Source organism: Neofelis nebulosa, chromosome 11 (assembly GCF_028018385.1).
Source record: "Neofelis nebulosa isolate mNeoNeb1 chromosome 11, mNeoNeb1.pri, whole genome shotgun sequence".
NCBI classification, from domain to species: domain Eukaryota; kingdom Metazoa; phylum Chordata; class Mammalia; order Carnivora; family Felidae; genus Neofelis; species Neofelis nebulosa.
The window spans coordinates 45,710,862-45,734,103 of NC_080792.1; the positions used below are offsets into that span (position 1 = coordinate 45,710,862).

At 45.6% G+C, this 23,242-nt stretch overlaps 1 protein-coding gene across 5 annotated transcripts in view; it reads left to right on the forward strand.

Annotated features, from left to right (window-relative positions):
- KCTD1 (potassium channel tetramerization domain containing 1) overlaps positions 1–23,242 on the forward strand; it is a 187,670-nt gene that overhangs the window by 84,722 nt on the left and 79,706 nt on the right. Inside the window, exon 1 of one of the 5 annotated variants that reach the window (XM_058692459.1) lies at positions 10,386–10,605. The exons of 2 other annotated variants lie outside the window; for them this stretch is intronic. Coding sequence is in view for 2 of the 3 variants with exons in the window: in XM_058692455.1 (XP_058548438.1) it covers positions 10,957–12,765 (1,809 nt within the window). In the remaining variant the exon portion in view is untranslated. Of the gene's footprint in view, positions 1–10,385; positions 10,606–10,653; positions 12,766–23,242 lie in introns of those variants that run through there. 2 more of the 5 variants (XM_058692455.1, XM_058692456.1) reach the window with 2 other exon arrangements.

Below are 23,242 nucleotides of genomic sequence, written 5' to 3' on the forward strand. Positions count from 1 at the left end.
GGGTGAGGGGTGTCTTAAGTTATGCAGCAGTGTTCATATTTTTTAAAAGCCCTCCAGCTCTCTACCCACCCCCCCCCCAGCCCCCTCACATAATTCTAAGATGTAGCCAATGTTGCAAGTCACTTGCAATGAGGAGCCTCCCAATGAGAGGAAGCCCCAAGGAGTGAAAGTGGAAGGAAGAAAACCAAATGCAACTCCAAGAACTTGCAGCTCAACCAAAGGGCAGCTCATTCTCCCTGGGGGATGGCTCTGACCAAAGGGCCTGGCTGCAAGTGTTGAAGGCAGTGACCGTGTGCTTCAAGCCAGTGGGAAGCTTCCGGAGAAGTTGCATTGGAAGCTGGGTCTTAAAGGACTGAGACAATTGAGATCAGCAGAGGGGGCAAAAGGAGGAATTTCCCAGTTGGAAAGGAGGCTGGTAGTTAGGGCTGTTCAATGCTCCTAACAGCACTCCCATGATAGGCTCAGCCATGGAAGTCACATTAAAGATTCCTCTTCTCATCCTGCTGAATTGGCTCAGGAAGGCTTACCAGGCTCCACACCGTCAACCATAGGGCATATCTATCTACCTCGTCCCATGCCAGTGGTTCACAAAGCGGGCTCCAGGAATCAGCAGCAACAGCATCACTTGGGAGGCTGCTCATTTTCAGGCCTCACCCAGGACGTGCTGCCTCAGACACACGGGTAGGCTTCGCACTCTGTTTTAGACAGCCCTCCGGGGGATTCAGGTGCACACTCAGGTTCAAGGATCCAGGTCTTGAGGACTGACAGCCGTATCTCCTTCTCCGTCACTGTTCTCTCTGAGTCTTTCCCACAGAGGGCTGGACTCACCTCAGGGAGACATAAGGGAGAACGCTGGGAAATCAGACTGGATTAAGTTTTGGGGAGTTTGGGACTTGTAGCTAAAGTAAGAAAGGAGCCATGATAACTTTTAATTTTTTTTCCCAATGTTTATTTATTTTTGAAAGAGAGAAAGACAGAGCGCAAGCAGGGGAGGGGCAGAGAGAGAGGGAGACACAGAATCCGAAGCAGGCTCCAGGCTCTGAACTGTCAGCACAGAGCCCGACGTGGGGTTCAGACTCACAGACGGTGAGATCATAACCTGAGCTGAAGTCGGACGCTCAACCGACTGAGCCACTCAGGTGCCCCAAGCCATGATAACTTTTAGATCAGGGAAGAAAAAGTATAACATGAAGTAGGGGACCACATAATAGTATTTTAAGAATGCCGGTGGACTCCAATACCCCCAGAAATGGTAGGCAAAAATTGGTTGTGAGGGTCATCTTCTGAGGAAGAGGTTTCATAACTTTCATGCAAGTTTCAAATGAATTTACAGCCCCAAAATGATTTAGTAGCCATTGCTAGAGAGAAAATTATTTTTTGATTGCTCAGTTATATTACCTTTTGAGGTAGCATTTCTCAAAATGTGGTCAGATTCATATTAGAATTGTCTGAACTGTGTGTTAAAAAATGTACTTTTTTTTTTTTTTTAAAGAGAGAGTGTGTACTCAGGGGAGGGGGAGAGAGAGAGAGAGAGAGAGAGAGAGAGAGAGAGAGAAGGAATCTTAAGCAAGCTCCACACCCAGTGTGGAGCCCCAACTGGGTCTTGATCTCATGATTATGCGATCATGACCTGAGCCAAAATCAAGAGTCAGATGCTTAACCAACTGAGTCACCCAGGCGCCCCTAGAAATGTACTCTTGAGCTGTACCCTAGCTAGGCCTACTAAATCAGAATGTCTGGAGTTGGCACCCAAGAATCTGCATTTTAAAAGAAGCTCCATAGGTGATGCTGGTTGATTCTGATGCACTCTCAGAGGTACACACACTGCCCCAGGCTTTAAATCTAAAAGCCAATAATTTTAGGAAAACAAAGTTAACAGTGAATTTAGAAAGTAACAAAGCTCCTAAAGCATGGTGCTAAGGCACACACACACACACACAAACTTACAATACCCCAAAGGCCACAGAATTGGGAACAGTAGCCAGAGCAAAGATTTTCCTGGGCATTTCAGTGATTGTTCATTTAAAGTTGTACTGTTATGTTACCATATGGAGGGGACAGAAGACCTGAAGTGAGTTTCCTCCTCAAACTCTTGACAGTTCAACTCAACTTCCCAGAGTTGAATGAAGACTAAATTAATGTCCTTTTTTATGGCCGATAGAAACAAGATAACTACAAGAAAGGCAGAAGGAAAACTATTGACCTCATGGACCTACTGAAAGTTCACTCCTCCCTGGAGTCAGACCAGGTGTGGTTCTAGAATCTTCTGCCCTTCCTGCCCCTTGGCATGTGCTTGGCAGAGTTTGCAAAAATCTACTGGTTACATATTTTGAATTACAGATTTTGAAATATGTAGTACTGTAACAGTAAACCAATGAGATTGACTTCACGGAAATACCCTCTAATGGAAAGAATGTTTGTTTTCCTGGGCCCTGGAAATAGAACTGAAGGACCTGGTGGATTGTTAAGAAAGTGTAGGTGCTCCAGAGCCTGACCGTCATTAGCTATGTGATGTTGGGCAAGTTATTTAAGCCCTCCGGGTTCCTACTCATCTGGAAAATAAGAACAGTCTTCACATGCATTCATGAGAACAAGTTGAGAGTGTTAACACAAAAGACCAGACCTGCAGCAAAGATTCACCAAATGTTAAGAAAGAAATAGGGTGCATATGGATTTTTCCAGAGTTCTGTACTTTCTGAATCTTCTCCAATGAAGACCTACTGCCTTTATAATCTAAAAAGTATGATAAACCACGGCTTTTTTTTTTTTTTTTAAGGGAATGAGCCATAAAGAGAGAAAAAAACAGTAAAACAGATGCAATCATGGTCAGAGGAGTCTGCTTTTATTTGGAGTAATGACAATATATGACCCTGGGGGTATCCTAATCAGAGTACAGACTGCAGGAAGAGTAAATTTGAAGAATTATGAGTTCTATACTGGTATCTACCATGCCCTGGCTTGGCAAACTTAGATCCCAAAATAGAGCTGTTAGGTCACAAGGTTTCCTGCTTTCCCGCCCCTCTCCAAGGCTGTTCTCTTCCATCAGGTGCAAAGCCTGGATCTCCAGCATCAAATTAAAGAAATAGAACAAACCCATCCCAGGGCTTCTTTAAATATTCAGATAAACCCATGTGCCCCTATGACTTAAATTAAGCTTTCCTAAGAAAAAGTAAGTCAATTAGTTCAAAATGTGGGTTAGTGCTTCTGGGTATTTAAAAGGGGATTTTTTTTTTTTCTTTTTTAGTTCATTTGGAAACATAGCCACAGGGCAGGTATATACCCACTCCTCAGCACATCCTGTGAATTGCCATGATATATCTAGATACGAATTTCTGATATCTAGAGCTTTAAAATCCAGTTAAACTTTCTCAAAGTTGTGAAGATATTAAAATATAAGCTTTAAATTTTATTTTGCTTTTCTCTTTTATTTTATAAGCTTTATCTTCACTGTCATTACCCATATTCATCCAAGGGTGCTTGACATTACCATAGAATATTGAGACGACACAATTTTACCCTAACTGGACTTCTTCCTTCCTTCAACAAATAATTACTCTCTAAAGTTTAGAAACAAAAGTAGTCTCCAAGACATTATGCAATGTTGTTCTAGAGCAAACTTTGCGACAGGTACTGAAAAATTCATTTATCCAAGTGGTCCGGATGCTGCAAACCAAACCTTACCAAAATATAAGTAAAATTATATATTTCCGAAGAAAATTCATCTTCTTCAGAAGCCATTTCTAGGTCATAGGACACGAGCATTTTCATGGCTTTTGAGAAACTGCCTACCTGCTTTCTTCAAAGGCTATCTTAATTGAGGTTGGCAATTAAAAAATATGAGAATAACATTTTCATACCAACATTTGGGCATAAAGTGGTATTTTACATTTTTGTTGTTTGTTTTGCTTTGGGTTTAGTGAATAGGCTACTTTTTTGAAATGTAGCAAGTAGTTTTAGGAAAATTTTATGTTCTAAGACAACTTTAAATAGCTCCTCCATTATTTAAAATATATGTATTTGTGACATGCTAATAACATGCATCTTTATTTCCCTTTCCACCTTAATTAGTATTGCAATGGCACAGAAATATATTTTATTAATAAGAGGACTTTAACGTCCACTTTAATCACAAATATCCTTTATTTTTTCTTTAAAAAAATTGTTTTTAATGTTTATTTATTTTTGAGAGACAGAGACAGAGCATGAGCAGGGGAGGGGGAGAGAGAGAGGGAGACACAGAATCTGAAGCAGGCTCTAGGCTTTGAGCTGTCAGCACAGAGCCTGATGTGGGGCTTGAACTCACCATGAGATCATGACCTGATTCAAAGTCAACTGACTGAGCCTCCCAGGCACCCCTCCCACATATCCTTTAAAGAGATATGACTAGAAGACAAAAAACAACTATCATTAATTTTATCTTTAACTTTGACAGGCTTTACATTTGATTTCTCTATTAATCAGGTGAAGTTTCATCATCACATTGTTATAACAAAAAGCAAACTTTTAAGCTCCACAAAAAACACAATTTACTTATGGAAAACTACATTCTCCACATTCATTACTTGTTTTAAAAACAGCCTAGGGACTGGAGGTGATTATTAGGTAGAAAGATCAAGAATTACAGTTACCAGGCAGCACTTAGAAACTAAAAATTCTACTCCTGTCAATCACTGTGTTAAGTTCACTCTGACCTGTTTTTTGACAAAGCATCAAAGATAAAAATAGGTAGTACCCTCCTTGTCCCCAGGAGATTTATGCAGAACAGCCCAGGATTTCAAGAGAAAACACCTCATTCTAGTCTGGTTGGGTTTGTGGGCATTACTTCTGCCTCTAAAATTCTTGACTGTCATTTCTTCTAAGACCCAGATGGGTTGCTACTTCTAAAAGCCCAGGAAAATAGTGCTAGTGTTTTAGGTACCAAGTGACAAAGATGTTTCCTAGGGCATGTCTGCTCTGCTCACAATCTAAGCTTAGGACTCCGCTTCAGTACTCTTCTGGCTTTGCAAAATTTGATTCCCAAATCAAATGACACACAGGAGTATTTTAATGGTAAGAAATTGTTCCTCTGAAGACTTTTTTTTCTTTCATTCTTTGGTTCCTAGAGGCTGTATGTGGTCAAGTGACTAAGGTGTGAGCTACAAAGCCAAGCTTTCGTGCCCTATACAGGTCTGGGAGACACTGGGCAAGTGGCTTAACCTTTGTGAGCCCTTCTGGCCTTGCTTTCCTTTTTTACACTCAAACCTGGAAAATACAGCCTTAACAAATATGAGCTAACAGCTGAACACTTACTAGTGTTCCAGACACTGTATTATGTACTTCACTCATTTTAACTCATTTAATTCTTGGCAATAATCCTATGCAGTAGGGGCTATTAACTACAATCCAGATCATAAAATAATGAAAGAACCAACATATTTTTTAAAAAGGCAACTAGATGGGGCACCTGGCTGGCTCAGTGGGTAGAACATGCGACTCCTGATCTCAGGGTTGTAGGTCCGAGCTCCACGTTGGGTGTAGAGATTATGTAAAAAAAAGTAGAATCTTCAAAAATAGTAAAAAAAAATTTTAAAGGCAACTGGGAAGGCCAAACTAGGATTCAAACCCATGCAGCCCTGTTTCAAAGATGAAGTTTTAACCACTCTGCACCACAGCCTTTTGTTGAGGTTAGCTTTCTCCCCACGTATAAATATTTGTGTGTTTACTGAATGTCTACTATGTGCCGACCACTCTGCTAAAATATGCTAAGGAACTGTGTTGAAAATGAACCAGAGATGCAGGAAGAAATAAGACATAGTTTCTGTGCTCTTGTGGAGTTATTTTTCTTTTCTTCCACTTTGTAGAGTTAGAGTACACGGGTTCTTGTTTCATTGGAGTTCAAAACATATTGCTCAAGATGATTTTCAAGTGAATTCAACAGAAACGAACGGTGAAATTTTGAAACAAGGATATATCAGAATCGCTTCAATTTGAATTACTATTTAAACTCCGTAGTATTTTATGAATTGTTAAGTAATCAAATCAAGAAAGCATGGCTTGAGAGTAATGAACTAAATGCTTTTTCTGGTCTCTGCCCCCAAGAGTCCACAAAACTTCTTGAATTTATCAATTTAAATCCTCCCAATCCACCTCTTTTAATACATGGATACCTCCATTCCTCACTCTACTTCTGCAATAACTTCCTACAGTATGTTTGTACCAGAGGGTAAATTATGGCAGGAAAACATTAAACCAGAGCAGTCTTCACATATATTTTAAGTTGCAAATAATAATGTTTCCTTGCAGTTGCTGTTTTGTCCTGATTTTTTTGAAAAAAAAAAATTTATTATGTTTCTTTATTTTTGAGAGGCAGACAGAGACAGAGCATGAGCGAGGGAGGGGCAGAGAGAGAGGGAGACACAGAATCGGAAGCAGGCTCCAGGCTCTGAGCTGTCAGCACAGAGCCAGACATGGGGTTTGAAGCCACGAACCGTGAGATTATGACCTGAGCCGTTCGGACACTCAACCGACCCAGGCGCCCCTCGTCCTGATTTTTAATGTAGAAATTCAGATCCATGATATTTTAAGATTTTTTACCAAGAAGTTTCTTGCTAAATATGCATTTAACTAGGGGCATCTGGGTGGCTCAGTCATTTAAGCATCACACTCTTGGTTTCAGCTCAGGTTGTGATCTTCATGGCTTGTGGGTTCAAGTCCCACATCAGGCTCTCTGCTGTCAATGTGGAGCCTGCTTTGGATCCTCTGTCTGCCTTGCTCTTTCTCTCTCTCTCTCAGAAATAAATAAACATTTTTTTAAAAAGAGAAATTTTTGTTTTAATTTTTTTTTCAACGTTTTTTATTTATTTTTGGGACAGAGAGAGAGACAGAGCATGAACGGGGGAGGGGCAGAGAGAGAGGGAGACACAGAATCAGAAACAGGCTCTAGGCTCCGAGCCATCAGCCCAGAGCCTGACGCGGGGCTCGAACTCACAGACCGCGAGATGGTGACCTGGCTGAAGTCGGACGCTTAACCGACTGCGCCACCCAGGCGCCCCAAAAAAGAGAAATATTTTAAGAAATAAATAAAAATAAATAAATATAGATTTAACTAAATGGAGATCTTCATTCATTGACTGGGGTGCTCACCATGGCCCAGGCTCCAGCCTAAACTACAAAGGTATATCAGTGTAGCAGAGGAAACAGGCAGATAAAAAGCAACTACACCAGTGATATAATAGATGCAGCTCAGTAGGTCGGAAGCAAAAAGGAGGAAGAGCAGAATGTGTGTCTGTATGGTATATAACCTTTCATCAAGTGTGACCATGAAATGGGAGTAGTGGGTTGTAAAATGAGGGGGAGACATTTGGAGTTTTTCCTTCCAAAATAATGTCACCACTTGCAAGTAATCTAAGAAATGGAGCAGCACAAATACATAGATGCTACTTTTTAATGATTATGAAAGAGATAGAAAATGTGGAGTATCTTGGCGAAGATAGAAACATCTTACCATAGCTTTTAGAGTAATGAATTCTGACAGTTAAATAATTGCAATAAATGTTTCATACAATACTGGGATAATTTGATATAAAGAAGCTATGCATTCTGCACAAGAAATAAAGAAATCATCCTTATAAAGGAGCTATCCAGTTACAATTGGTGGGTGACTTCAGTGGCTTTTATGATAAGGCAGAATCTAAGTAGAGGAATCCCAACTGGGCTGATAGGCAGAAGACAGACCCTGTTGCCTCTTTACCAGAATAATAACAAAGCCTTTTTCTCTCAGTTTGGTACTGAATGAATGGATGGTGCCGCAGGATGTTTTTAAGGAATCATTTACTAAACCTGGAGTTGAACTCCTTCATAAACTCAACTGTAGTTTTGTGTTACTGGGTTTTAAAAATTAAGCAACTTGTTTGTTTGTTTGTTTGTTTGTTTTTGGTGGCGGTTGAGAAGGGTTTTTCTGGATGTTCTTCCTAAAAAATACTGTAGATTCTAACCTGAAGAGGTCTTTCCCAATATTTGATGAAGAATCATTAATGGGCAAAGAATTTTGGTAGATTTTCAGGAGCTGGTGCCACGAAGCAGATTCACAGTTGCCAGAAAATCAGGCCAAGGCATACTTTCCAAGGTGTGTTTTTCACACTTAAGGTCTGCGAGGGTCCTGCCCGTTGTTTGCAAACCCTTCAAGCAGCATCTGAAACTGTTGCTTTGCTAAGTCCGTTAAAAATTTATTTGCACTTGGGGTTTTTTGCTTCTGCTACTGCCCACCATCGCCCTCTCCCCTCTGGCTTTTGCCGGTAGAGACCTGCCCTGGGGGGTATTTTGTCCTGGGAGCACAAAACTATTTTCTTTTCTGGAAATAAGTTGACGTCAACTGGGAGCTGTTTTTGGTTGCTTTGTTTCCCGGAGCGTCCGACCCAGCACACCGCCTCCGGCAAACTGCGAGCAATTCAAAGCAGCTCGCCCAACAGGGAGGGGAGCTGGCGGAGGTGGGGGGTGGGGGGGTGAAGGGGGCTCGACTGCAAAAGTGCTCTGCACCGGGGCTGGAACGTGGGCCAGTGTCCCCAGCTCAGCCCCTCGGCGCACTGCGCTCGCCGTGAGGGCCACGGGAGAGCAGCCCCTGGTAGGTAACTTGCTGGGCGCCCACCTGAGGTTTCAACACTGCTGAAATTCCCTAACCGATTGTTCGGGCGGCCGGAAAACTGGGAGCATCCCGGGACAAAGGGCCAGCCGTCCGGAAGTAGCGCAGTGCGACTGGTGTGTGCGCGGGTCGCGCGTGCAACTAACTTAGCTGCCTAGTGCCCTGAGCTCCGGGAAAGAAACAAACGCCTTCCTACACATTTCCGGGGACGTTGCGCATTTTTGACAAAGCCGGCAGCACCTCGGGGATGATTCCCGAAGAGTGCAACCACCGAACTCCTCACCTCCCCGGACGGTTCTCTGCGGACAACAGGACGCATGAGAGCGTGTGTCGTGTGTCTGTTTGCCCGAGGAACGGGAGGGGGCCCGGGAGGCACGGACTTGCCCCAACTTGTTCACACCTGGCGCAATTTCCCCAAAGCTCTGCCGCGTACAGGGTCGAGGAAACACGCGGAGGGCGAACACAGATTGCTGGAGAAGAGAGTCAATTCCCACTTAGACGCCCACGCGGCCCAGAGACCTAGTGCCCCTCCCTTCTTTTCTTTTTTTTAAACTACAAGTTGACGGATGGGTTTCTATTGATGCATAAAGTTATAAACTGCCCAGAAAGCAAGACGGGGGAGTCCGGGAGGGGGGAACCGGCAATGGACAAGTCTACAGCCCTAGTGCCTAGAATTCGGTCTTGAGGGCAAATTCGAGGACGCCCTGGAGGGGACAGAGAGGCTGCCTCACAGCAGGGTCTGCGCGCCCTGGGGTCGCGCTGCTGGGACTCGTCTCCGTTGGTTCCCCTTAGCCCCCGGGACTTGGAGCTGGCGGAGCGCCAGGGGACACTTGGGCTGCCCGAGGAGGAGAAAATTAGGATGCCGTGCGAGCTCGACATGGAAGGGGTTGTGCCGCCAAAGAAAACAACCGAGGTCTCCCGCAGCTCTGGGGGCGCTGCCCCTGGGCCGGGAGAGAGGGAGGCGGGGACGCGAGGACGCGCCCGGAGTCTGGGCGCGCCGGGGGCGGGCGTTCGGCTGGAAGTGGGACAGTGTCTCCTATGGGAAAGCGGGACCCGGCGAGCTCTTTGGCCGCCTTTCCAGTTTCGGAGGTATCCGCCCCCGTGCGCCGGAGGCAGCGCAGCCCCGAGGGCGAAAGAATGGCGGTTGGCAAACTTGGAACGAGAGCGCGCTCGGGATCCAAATTGCCGGAATTGTGGCGGCGGCGGGGGCGGCCGAGACCCAAGTTCACTTTTTCCGCCCGCCCGCCGACGGGCCTTAGGGATCGGCATTGCTCTAGCTCCAACCAGGTGGAGCGCCTCGCCAGAGGGAGTTGTGTCAGTGTGCTCCGAGGCCCGGAGGGCGGCGGCCTAAGCGTGCGGGGAGGGGTCCCTGGGGTCCGGAGCGCCTCTCCCCGAGTCTCCCCTCCCACCCGCCCCTCCCAGTCTTTCTTTCTTGCTCCTTCCCCAGGCTGGCGGGACCGGCGCAGACTTGCCCTAGACCTACGGGGAGCGCCCCGGGTCTTTAATGACAGCTTAAAAGAGGCTGTTGGAAAAGTCGAAAGGGATGAGGCTGACGTGGGGCGTGTTTCGCTCCTTTGCAAGAGTCGGAAAGGGAGCTGGGAGCCGTGCGGCTGGCCCCAGGCCCCCGCGCCTCGCCGCCAGCAAGTAGGTGGGGGAGCCGCCGCCGCCAGCCCCATCCCGCTCCCAAGCCTCGCCCGCTGCGCCCTGGCCGCGGGCGCAGAGAGGGTGCGGGGCCTCGCCGTGCCTCCTCCACCCTGCTCATTAACCTGCCTGCTCCGCTCCGGGCGGCCCCAGACCCGGCTTCTCCGAGCAGCACCCGCGGCCAGCCCGGCTCTGCCGCCTCCCCGAATCCCCGGCTCCGGGGGGCAATGAGGGGGCAGTGGAAGGGGCACTGCTCCTCGGGCATTACTTAGAGAAGCGAGACCGCCCCGCCCTCCCGCCGGCCCTCCCTCTCTCCCGCCCGGGCCCGCGCGCCACTCCGCCAGAGGGTAAGTTGGGAGTGTTTCACCCCCACCGACAGCTCTCCCTCCCCTTTCTTCACCCCCCCCCCGTTAAAGTTTTCTTAGGAGTGGGGAGAGGGGTGGGGGAGGAAGAGGGTCCAGCCAGCCTCCGTCCTTACCCTCTCACTGCCTAACTTACCCCCGCCTCCCCTCCCCTCCATCCCCTGCGCGCCGCTGCCCCTCCGGAGTAGCGCTCCGAACTGACAATTGGAGCGCGGCTCCTTTAAGAGCCCGGCTTTGCCTCCCGGTAGCTGAAGGTCATTAAACACAAAAGCTCTCAGCGCTGCGGTCCAATATAGCGCATGCGCCCTGCCCGAGGACTGGCAGAGAGACGGCAATATGGCGAGAATGCCTGGCAGCGGGGACTGTAACACCAGCGCGGGCGGCAGCGCCAGCGCCGCCGCCGCCGCCGCCGAGAACAATGGGGAGCGGGGCGAGGGCGAGCGCGGTGCTGGGGGCCGCGGCCGCCGCCACGGCCGCCCGCACTACTGCAGCGCGGGCGAGGAGGAGGAGGAAGAGGAGGAGGACGACGAGATCCAAGAGGTGCAGATAACGGGGGACGAGGAGGAGGAGGACGGAGGTGGGGGGCTGGAGGAGGACGAGGAGGAGGAAGAGGAGGAGGAAGAGATGGGGCTGGACTGGGACGAGCCCCTGGAGCCCGAGGACTCGGCCGGGGAGGAGTTAGAGCCCGAGCCGGTCCATATGATCAATATGGACCAGAGCGCCGCGCTGGAGCCCGAGGCGCCGCCGCGACTGCTGGCGCCCCGGGCCCGCGGCGGGCCGCCCGGGGACAGCGCCGAGCTGGACCCCGACGTGCTGCAGCGCCCCGAGCGGGCCCGGCTGAGCGAGAACACCCGGCTGGCCACCCGCTACGCCGTGCGCATCTTCCGGGAGTACCTGAGCGAGAAGGCGCAGAGCCCGGACTTCGAGACCATGGACAAGGGGGCGCTGTGCCGCGTGCTGCGCTCCTTCTACGCCGAGGCCCGCTCCAAGAGCGGCCAGCTCTACAGCAAGTCGTCGCTCATCAGCATCCGCAGCTCCCTCAACCGCTACCTCAACGAGCCCCCGTACTGCCGCACGCTCGACCTCACCAAGGACCCCGAGCTGCGCAGCGCCAACCTGACGCTGGCCGCGGTCATCCGCAAGCTCGAGGAGCAGGGCGCCGGGCCCGTGGTGCAGAAGCAAGCCATCACGCGTGCCGACCTGCGCAAGCTCTACACCTCCAGCGTCTTCAGCACCAACACGCCCTTCGGGCTGCTCAACAAGGTCTGGTTCGAGACTTGTATGTACTTCTGCACGCGAGGCCGCGAGAACCAGCGCGAGCTGGAGGAGGACTCCTTTGGGCTGGCTATGGATGAGGACGGCCGCAAGTTCGTCTACTTTAAGTCCCTCGGGCCTTACCATAAGTCGCGCTCGTCGTCGTGGAGCAAGAAGCGTGCCGAGAGCAGCGACGAGGAGAACTTGCCCCGCATGTACGAGACGGGCACCGAGTTCTGCCCCTACGCCAGCTTCGTCAAGTACCTGTCGAAGCGCAACCCCCTCTGCAAGGCGTTCTTCCAGCGGCCCCGGGATCACTGCAGCGAGGGCGATGTGACCTGGTACGAGAACAAAGCCATCGGCAAGAACTTGCTGGGCACCAGGATGCAGATGCTCTCGAAGGCGGCCAAGCTCTCCAAGACCTACACCAACCACTGCATCGGCGCCGTCTCCATCGCCACGCTCAACAGCATCGCGGGCATCGGCACCAAACTGGGCTCGCCCGCCCCGCAGGGCTGCTACGCGGAGGCTCTGAACGGGGCGGCTCGCCACCACTCCCACCACCCCCCCACCCATCCCTCCCACCACCACCGCCCCCAGCCGCCCTCGCTGGGGAACACCTATATCCTCCCCAAAGACAGCCAGGTCGGGCCCGACGTGAAATCTGAGGCTGCGCCCAAGCGCGCTCTGTACGAGTCGGTGTTCGGGTCTGGGGATATCTGCGGCCCCTCTTCCCCCAAAAGACTTTGTATCCGCCCCTCGGAGCCTGTGGATGCGGTGGTGGTGGTTTCCGTGAAACACGACCCCCTGCCTCTTCTTCCAGAAGCCAATGGGCACAGAAGCACCAATTCTCCCACAGTAGTTTCACCTGCTATTGTTTCCCCCACCCAGGTAACCAAACCAAACTCTATGCATGAAATGTTTCTCTGGTACCATTTCTAGACTAACTCCTGCTAACGCAGGTCTGGGTCCGGGGCGGGGAGGAGTTTTAAAAAGTACTAAATATACTGAATCAGATTTGATTTGGTTTGATTTCACCCTTAGGAGCTTAACTCTTGTGCTTTTCAGGAAAGTTTATGCCTAACCTTAAAAGATGTTGAGAAGCCAAGGTCCCTAACATTCAGTGCTGAGCTGTAAGGCTAAAACTTCAAAGTTCTCAGAACAAAAGGGTTGGAGGCAGCCTGACTCTCCATTGAATGCATGAGTTTAATAAGGCACAGTGTAGGAATACCGCGCATATAAAGGAAGCAATTACTTAAAATATATTTGAGTAAAGTAACCATTAAAATACTCTTGCATATTTGCCATAGCTTACAAAGATTAAAACAAAAACGGTTATAAAAAAGAAAAAAGAAAACGTGCCAAGCCCACTTCCTGTAAGTGGGCGGGGAGTGGAGAGATGGGTAATCCAGTGCCAGTTTATACTGTAATAGGTAGCTGAATGTAAAGTGATGTTTGGGGTGCGCTTTCCATAAAAGAAAGTCACTTGTTAATAGAAGGAAGGGGTATCAGCACTACCAGCCAGGCTCCCTGCCCGGTAGTGGGTAGCACCTAGGCAACAAACTTCACTGCCTCTCCCTAGCCCCATGGGCTCACTATCTAGGGGGCAGGTAACACTTAAGAATATAGATATTTAATTAAGACAAACTGCGCAGTAGTGTGGCAAGGACATCCAAAGTTAAGAAGTTGTAGCCCAGAAGCTGAGCCCTTTGGGCAAATCAGTTTACCTCTCTGGACTTCAGAGTCCTCATCAAGGATTAGGGAACTGTTTCAATATTAATATTAGTTAATTCTCAGCAGTACCAAATTCTAGGTTGAGATTGAGGACTTGAACGGATGCTTATTATTATTTTTCCTAGAGGAATATATTCATATTACTAAAATTGTACTCATCTTTGGAATACTCTTCTCTGGGAGCCAGAAACGAGAGGTCTTTGGGGGCTGTGCTCTATTCTGCAGGCAGGAGTAGCCACTGGAGGTTTTACAACTCTGACCTCCCTGCCATCATGCAGAAGTAGGAATTTGGACTGTAAGTCTGGAGGTGTAGTGCAGGCCCTTCAAGAAACAGATGTCAGGTACCTCTGTGCTTTTTCCAAAGTGGAAATTCCAGTTCTGGACAATCTGACCCTTTCAGAGGTTTACCAGCTAATCATCAAGGCCAACAGAGAAAGGGGCTGTGAATGAATTTAATATAAACAGCAAAGTTCTCTAAAATACACAAGACCTGCCGGCTATGTGTCTTTCTGTACTTCTATGTGCGTGGTACATTTCCGACAGACCAGGAGGTGGTTTTATGGAGTTGTAAGGGCGGAGAGGAGAATTCTTCTTTGGAGAATTTGGGTTTGCTTTTTCTTTGAGATCAAAAATAAATGTTCACATTCTTCTGATAAAGTAAGACCCTTAAAATGTCCTGGTTTAGAGTGGCACCTGATTAATTGAGGAGTGAAAAGCCTGAGAAAGTTTAATATTAAAGTATATATCTGCTTGGAATAATAATGAAACAGTTTGCCTCCTGGCGTCAGTCTGCTAGTTTCTTGACATCAGTGTCCTATAGAATCGAGTTAAGATTCAAAAGATGGGAGGAGGGAGTTGTTCCGGTCGGTTTTGTTTTGGTCTAAGGAATGCAGTTGCTCTGTCACAGTCTTGTTTTAACTGAGTGAGATAAATCAGTTCTATAAACCTGAATACTGATTCATTTATTTTTCTTGAGTTACTGTCACGTAAATATAGATTAAAATTAAAAATAGATTTGAGTGTCCATATGTTGGCTGATTGTTATTATGCAAAACATTATTATAGCTGAGTTCCTTGTAGTTAAAACACTACAAAAAGTTGTTCACGTATTAACACGCCTGCTTTTCACTTATGTTAAAGTAAGTTTTTAACCAGGATTAAGAAGTTTAAGGGAACTCTAGTGATTCCTATAGAAGTCACCTTATGGCGGTCTTAGCATTCTAAGAATGATACAAATGTTGAGTTTCTGTAGAAAGCTGATATTAAACTTTTTCCTCTTGTATTTATTAAAATCACTGTAACCTTGAGGTCCAGGGCATTTCCTGGGGATTAATGACCAGCTGGGGTTAGTGGCCCAAGGCACTGCTTTAGGCAGTCACCTCCTCTTGGCTGGTCATTAATCTTCAGGAAATGCTGTTAGGTCATTAATCTTCAGGAAATGTATGCCTTCAGCTTCAGTCACTATTACTTAATTATGAACACAGGCTATCTAACCTTAATATTGGCCAGACTCCTCAAGTGGTATTGCATAGAACTCCACCGTTGACGATCTTATTCTAGACTTCTTGATAATACACCCCGATGCTTTGATTCTCTTCTAATGTTGCAAGTTTCTCAACAAACGAAGAGCCTAGAACTTTAAATGCATTTACTCTTTTTACTTCTTGAGAGTGTTCATAAGTGGGTCATTGAAAAATGAATGCATCCAAGGATTAGCAATCATGGAATTTGTGATTTTTACTCACGTGAAGTTCCTGATTTTTGTTGGTTTTGCGGGGTGGGGAGGGGTTATGGTAGCGGTTGTGATGGTTGCTTTAAGAAGTTCACTCTAATTCCCTGGAATGGCTGTGGTAAAAGCAAAGGGTAGTTTCCATCTCCCCTCCTGCATAGCTGTTGTGATCTAAGATGATCCACTTACTGGTGCGGCTTCTTAGCGCTCATGGAGATCACATGGTACATTTTAAAAGGCTTAGTTTAGCACAGCCCCTCCTACATTTTCGTAGCTGTTCTCTTTACATGAAAATACAGCATTCTTCCTGCCTCAGAGAACAGTTCTTCTGCTTAGATGGATGATAGAGATTTGTAACTTTAGTCTTTTTTATTTGCACACAACATAGTAAGGTTTAGATTCTAAATGTCATAGTTTTGTCGCTAAAGCTTTTATAGACTGTGCCTCTTTCCAGTACCAAAGATGTGAGCATTAGCTCCCTAAAATACATACTCAGACACCTTTGTGAGCTTGTGACAAAGGTGTCTTCAGTTGCACGTGTTTGACTTTAACCCATATTACTTCTAGAAATAGTTTTCAGGAATTCTGCAAGTAGGAAATCGAGTAGTGGAAAGAGTCTGGAGCTGGTGGTGCACATCCCCATTGACTTCACTAGGAGCCAGTCACACCTTATAGCGTCCCAGCTGAAAAGGAGAGCAGCAGCCTGTCTGTGGGGCACATGCAGTTGTTCCTGACCTTGCCTTTGAGAAGTCAGATGTTGTTAGCACTGGGAAACCAGCTTTCATTCAGGTGCTTAGTGTGGGAAGGGAGAAGGGATATTCAATCTGTCTGCTTAATAGAAAAAACAAACAAACACAAGCATTTTATGCATTATTGAAAAAATCGCCAGTCTTATTTTTAATTTAGGAGGGCTACTCTCTTAAAGAGAGAATCCATCAAACTTCAGTAAACGTGAAGGGAGTCGTGGGTTTAACAGCCAGAGCAACTGTAACAAGTCTTTTTTGTAATGGTTATCTGGAGCTATTAGGATTAGCTGCCTTGTTTAAATCAGGATATTTCCCTGATTTTTAATGTTAGCTGTGGCTGCCTTCCTTTTTTCTACTGTAGGAGTAGTTGCTCTCCTGTTCAGATTGGTGGAAAAAGTAAGTGTCAGTAACATTAAGTGTGTAACTTTTTTCATTCATTCAGGAAGCAGCTATTGAGCACCTACTATTTTGGCTTTGGTACCAGGAATCTTTATAAATTAATCCATTTTCCGCTTGGCAAGTAGTTGCATTGGCAAGATTTTGGCCTCATGAAGTATTAAAACCAGATCAAAATAAGGAAAGTTAAAAGGTGATATACTTAATGGTTTGCAGCAGTCATTTTGGGAAAGAGTATTCTTAACTCTTGCATGTTATTATTGCAATCATTATGCAAATGAAGTATTCTAAATTGCTGTAAACCCACATGTATGTCAGCTCACTATCTATTAAATCTGACCCAGGAAACAGGAAGAGAAGTATTTGCTGCCAAATGAGAAAGTGGTTCCCATTCATTTAAAACTTAAATCCTTTGGGGCACCTGGGTGGCTCAGTCGGTTGAGCGTCCGACTTCAGCTCAGGTCATGATCTCACAGCTTGTGAGTTCGAGCCCCGCGTTGGGCTCTGTGCTGACAGCTCAGAGCCTGGAGCCTGCTTCTGCTTCTGTGTCTCCCTCTCTCTCTGCCCCTAACCCCCTCGCATTCTGTCTCTGTCTCTGTCAAAAACAAATAAACATTAAAAAAAAAAAACAAAAAAAAAAAGTTTAAATCCTTGAATCATCTTGATTTTAGAATCTGGCTCCCCAAACAAATGTTACCTAACAAGCCACCCTCTTGTCACTGCAGGTAAGAGTCCCTTTTTCCAATAGGACTGCTTGTTGTATGTGAGGCTGTTTAAAGCTGGCTCTGTCTTGGCCCAGGCCAGTCAAAACTCCAATTATTTAATAGAAAGTTAAGTTTCAGGTTACCTTGTGGCGTCTTAGCTGCCATTTCAAAAGCAGAATTGATACAGGAATTGAGACGTGGTTCCCTGTGTTGAAAATCTTGGGAACAAACCTATAGGCTGGCAATCTGTGGGTCTGTCACATGCTAGAACGTTATTTGTTGAGCCTATTTTTACCTCTCCTGATTGATCCTTCACTGTATTATACTAGTTAATCAGGATGCCTTTCTAAAGACTTCTCTGGAGAATTTAGATAGGGTGAAGGTGGAGGAAATTAGTTGGTCCAGAAGGGCGTATCAACTGACCTTGATAAACTAAACTGAGAGAAAACGTAGCTTTCAGATTTGAAACATTGCATGCGCAAACTTTTTTAGTCATCACTAGTGGTGTTCCAAAGACCCTGAATTCAGTTCAAGAGCCTCCTTTTACCTGCTAAGTGCTACCTCCAGGAGCAGGATTTGGCCTTTGCCCTCAGTCCTCCGTGGCGGGTGGGCAAGCTAGTGGGCTTCAAGCTGGAGTGATTGTCTGCTTGATACATGGACACCACAGTGGAAGCAGATGAACTTTTAAATTTTAGGTTCCATAAAATTTTAGACTCTAAACTTTAGGTTTTCAGATTTGTAAAATTTTCTCTTTGCCTGCTATTCCTCAAGAGAGGATGGGCTGTGAATGGTGTTGAGTTTTTAGAACAGGGAATGAGCATAATCTAGAAACAGAGTGTTTAAGCCAGTTGAGATCCCTCATCACAGCAAGGGCTGTATTTCCTAACACCCATGGCTTTAAACTAAACAGCAGACCACAGTGTATCCACTATACTACAGAAGACCAAACCTAATTAGACATGTTTTAGGTTTTCAGCAATTCTCCCGTCCTTCTGGTCAACTTCCTTTACAGTCAGACTTCCTTTCAGCTTATAGTTTAACAACCTGACGGAGCCATTTTTTAAATTTAATTTAATTTAGTTTAATTTAATTTAATTTTATTTATTTGTTTTTTACTTATATCCTATCCTAAACTCGGTCCAAGCCTGGGATAACCGAATTTTCAAGAACAACAAAGTGGGAGATCTCTTACAGGACTGTAAACCGTCCAGAGCACCTGAACTTTCATCGGGAGTTTTTGTCACAGCAGTTTGCTCTGCTGTGGGAACTCCAGTGGGAACTTCCTTCTTCTGGAAACCCACTGTATTCTGAGATCTGTGATTCCTGTTTAGTGACTACAAACAATTGGGCTCCTACTGGCTGTCCAGGCAGTGAGTTTGGTTGTGTTTCATATGGGGCGGGGGGCCGGGGAGGGGGGGTGGCAGGGAAGTCCTAAAGCATACTCCTCCTACTGGGGGAGCGGTGTGAGGATGGCAGAGGGCTCCCGAGTTGTTTGAGTCCATGTGTATAACCCTGGAAAGCTGAGGGACTCGGGGAGACCTTGAAGGAGAGGATTCCCACATCACCAGCTGGGTTCTGTGCCTCCCACCCTTCTGCCCCGGCCTGCCCCAAGGTAGACATTTGAAAATCCCCTTTATCTTGCAAACCTTTCCTGGGAGGATCCGGCCTCATTCACACCTTGAATTACTGCTTTCCCCTGATCTCCTGGCAGTGAACCCTGGAAGATGGGCGTTTTGATCCCGTCTGGGAGGAAGGAGGTACCTGCTACCGGAAAGGGCTGACAGATTTAAGGGAGCGTTAGGTTGTAGGCTTCTAGGGAAAGAGGAGAGGAATTCAGAAAAGAGTGCTCAAGGATGGCAGAGATAAATGGCGCTTCCTTTGTGAGTAATGTCACAAATTGGAATGTCAGGATGAGTTTGGAAGCTTTTAATCATTATTTTCTAGTTTTACTCTGTGTCTCCAGCTCAGTCAGGTGCCTCACCATTCGACACCAATCTTTCCTCTCAACCCAAGGAAAAGGGAACTATTATTTATAGCACCCATCTCTTTTGGGTGCTTTCCACCACGTGTCAGGGACCAAGCTAGTAGGTATACTATAGATATATATGTATATTCATTTGGTATTTGTAATACATCCCCCCACATAGACAGCATGGTCATGGATCAATACCTTTATACAGATATAAATATACACATAATCTGTATATAAACTTGATCCATGAGAAAATTGTCCATTTTGCTATTGTAGTCAAAGAAAAAAAGTGTTTAAGGCACCTTTCTTGAGCTTGTGGATTAGTTATGATACTTGAACTTGCTATGTTTTTTCCCATGTAGTTTGAAGGACTATAACTTAGAAATGAGAAGTGTTCCCAGCCTTCTAGCTGTTCCCAGCCTCCTAGATGTTCTAGGTCAGCGATTGGATCTGATCCAGGCAGGAGTGAATGAGGGGTGGGCTCTGGCCATGGAGGTCTCATTCTGTTGGGCTGCAGTCTGCAGAGACCAAGGAGACCACATCCTCTGACTGATTTTGTAGTTATGAAGTGGAGTGTAATTAATAATGACTAACATGCACCAAGGGCTTTACAGTGCTCTTCCGACTGGCAGTAGACCAACCCAGGGAGTTATTTCCATTTTATGAAGGAGGAGACTAAGGTCTAACCAGCCTTAGTTGGCTAACTTGGTTAAGGTTTAACAACTGATAGGTAATATGCCTGGATTTGGATCCAGGCCTGTTTGATTCAAGAGTCTCTGCTTTTACAACATTTTTTTTAAGTTTATTTATTTTGAGAAAGAGTGTGTGAGCAGGGGAGGGGCAGAGAGAGAGAGAGAGAGAGAGAGAGAGAGAGAATCCCAAGCAGGCTCCGAGTTGTCAGCGCAGAGCCTGATGCAGGGCTTGAACTCACAAACCATGAGATCATGACCTGAGCCAAAACCAAGAGTTGTGCTCTTACCCAACTGAGCCACCCAGGCATCCCCAGAGTCTCTGTTTACATCCAGTCTATTGATTTCCAAAATTCTTACCAACTGTTCAAATAGAAAAATCCAGCCAATGAAGGGAAGGTGATGTAACATTGGATTCTTATCACTACCTTAGGTGCTTTCCCAGGCCAATATACGAAGAGAGAACTTGTTACAGTCAAGCAGAAATAAATAAAAGGCAGAGAGCACGAAATAATATTTCCAGTGAGTTCATGCTTCTGCTTTGCTGTATGGGGTCTCCCGACCATTAGTAGATTCTGGGACTGTAACAGCCTCTTTTGAGAAGCCCTGTCACTTAGCAGGTAAGAACAGATGCCAGTGCCAGATCCCCCGGACCAGATGTCCACTCCCAGTCTCCCTATGTTCCAGTTTCCTCCTTGGTCAGTGGGGATGGTGGTCACACCTACCTTGCAGGGTCACCAGTATTAGGTGAATTACTGTACGAAAAGTGCCTAAAGCCTGAGCACTCAAGGAACGTTTACTATCGTTTTATTACCTTAGCACAGAATCTCTTACATTTGAAGAACTGCTGATCTGGATGTTAAAGTCTCAGGCTTCAGTTTTCTCTTGTAAGTAGCTTGTCGGGGTGCTGTGTGTGGGGTCTCTGCTGTTTCTTCTTCAGGGGCGTGCCTGGACTTCGGCCAGTAGCAGTTCCTCTGGTCTCCTAGTAGGTAGGAAGTCTCCAGGTGGCCTCTTGCATGCCTGACTGGCTCAGTCAGAGGAGCCTGTACGACTCTTGAACTTGAGGTTGTGAGTTCAAGCCCCACGTGGAGTGTAGAGATTACTTAAATAAATAAAACTTAAAAACAAAAAACCCATCACATCCATGTGGATGCTTTACCCCTAAAGCCTCCATTTCTCTCCTCTGCTTTTCTTTTAAGATTTGCGTTTGCTGTGGCTCCAGGCGGGATTGATCTCTACACCTTGTCGGTATATTCCGCAGACTGCTTCCATTTCTCTTTACAAAAGACTTGGAAATTTTCCAGCGCTAAAGAGGGTAGCAAAGAGCACTCTGCTGGGCATAATTGATGCCCAGACTCCATCAGATTTGCAAAAGTTGGCCTAGGGGTGCTCACTGGGGCTTTTTTACAAGAGATGAAATTTTATCAAAATGGTTTGGGATTCTGGGAGTGGTCATAATACTGGAGTTCTTAACGGTGTTAGGAGGGTCATTATAGCAATGACTTTCAGCGTTCCAGAAACAGGGCCTATAATTTGGCTAGTTCCTATGTTATGGCATTTGCATTTCCTTAATGCATAATTGGACTATAATTTTCTAAAACTTGACTTCTGTCTTGGAGATTCTATAAATCAATAGACATTCCACTTAAAGTTGAGGTGTACAAATACATGTTTTGAGCAGACTGCAAAATCAGAGTAATTGGTGGTTTGATGCAGTATTGCTGACCAATTAATGACCTCTTGTGATTTGTTTTAAGTTTGACAAAGTGCTCTTATAAAATAGGAATGATTGATATGATGATGCAGGGATTCATTACCCCTAATTTAGTTTGCCCTTCAATTACTCACAGTATTCAGCCACCATAGTCCTTTCAGGGATAAGTTTTTGGGCTTTTAGAATTATATTAATTCTGTTCATTAATACATACAATTAATCTATTAATTTTATTAAGCCAGCTCGTATGAAATGTTGGCTTCTGTTTTATGACATTCTCTCTGACAAAACTAAATAGATTTTAGATAGTTTCTTCTATTGTGAACAAACATCTCATTGTTTTTTACTCCAGAAAAAAAAAAAATAAAAAGACTTGTAGGATGTTTATTTTTCAGTGGATTGAGGTAGCAGTTTAAAATCCTATTTCTGTAGAAACACACAGAACCAAATAAAAATATAATAAGACTATGACAGAACTGAGTAAGGTAGCTTCATTTTCCTTTCCTTACTCAATGTTCATTCATGTGTTAGATTTTTATAATTAGTGGTAGGATCTTCATAAAACTGGTGATTTCACTGTTTTCTGGATCATTTTATAAGGGGAAGGAGAAATGATCAAATGATCTCTCCTCTGCTTTTCTTTAAGCTTTAACCAACTGAGCCACCCAGGCACCCCTAGAATCTCTGCTTTAAATTCATAGTCTGCTGATTCCAAAATTCTTACCAACTGTTCAAGGCTTTTTCCACTTGCTTTTTCTTTTTCTTTTTCTTTTTCTTTTTTTTTTTTTACACTTACAAAGAGGATCATGAGATCATAGATCCTTTCCCTCTGTTTAACTGTCATCTCAAGTGATATGGTTTGGAACCACCTGTGGGGATATGAATGATCTAAGAAGAGAAAAGTCAAGGTGAGGGAGCATGCTATACAGAAAAACTCTCAAAATCAAATTTATTTATAAAAGCATTTATTGAGCACTTACTGTTTGCAAGGTGGGAATTTGGAGGTAAGGAATAACTTAGAAATAGTTAAGAGAAGATACTGGAGAACTAGAAAGGCAATACCTAGGTAAAGTCAAAAGGAGGACTAGTTGATGAGGAAGAGGGTCTGGCCTTAATGACTATTCACAAGTAAACCCTGGAGAGTAAATCGTGTGTCTTACTGTCTAAGAAGTGGGACTGAAGGTGGCTTAACCAAACTGAAAGCCTGAACATTTAAATCTTAAAAATCTATAAGGAGAATATGAAAACTTGGAGAAAATAAAATCTTGTCAAAATGTAAGCCTTTTCTTTGCTATCACATTGAGACCTCTTGTGAAAGCCTTAGTACATGGCTAAATTTTAGATGTCCCAGCACGAAGGAAAGGTGCCACGTTTTGCCATGCATCAGCCCCTCCAAATGTTCACCCAGTTGTTCAAGCATGTATTTTAAGGTTGAGTATTCCAGCAGTAACCCAAAGAAATTCAGAACTGATACTTTGCCACAGTTTGCTCTTCATGACAACTTTTGCTGTCACTAGAAGCCTGGCTCCTTTGGTGCCCGGCATTATTTCTTTCACATCTTGGGGACTGTGGGACCACACTGTGAATAGTGTTATACTAAGGTGCACGTAAATTGTGCTTTATTGTTTGCGAAGGGCACTTCGTTCTAAGGAAGCTGTATACGGCTTCGAGTGGGTACAGTGTC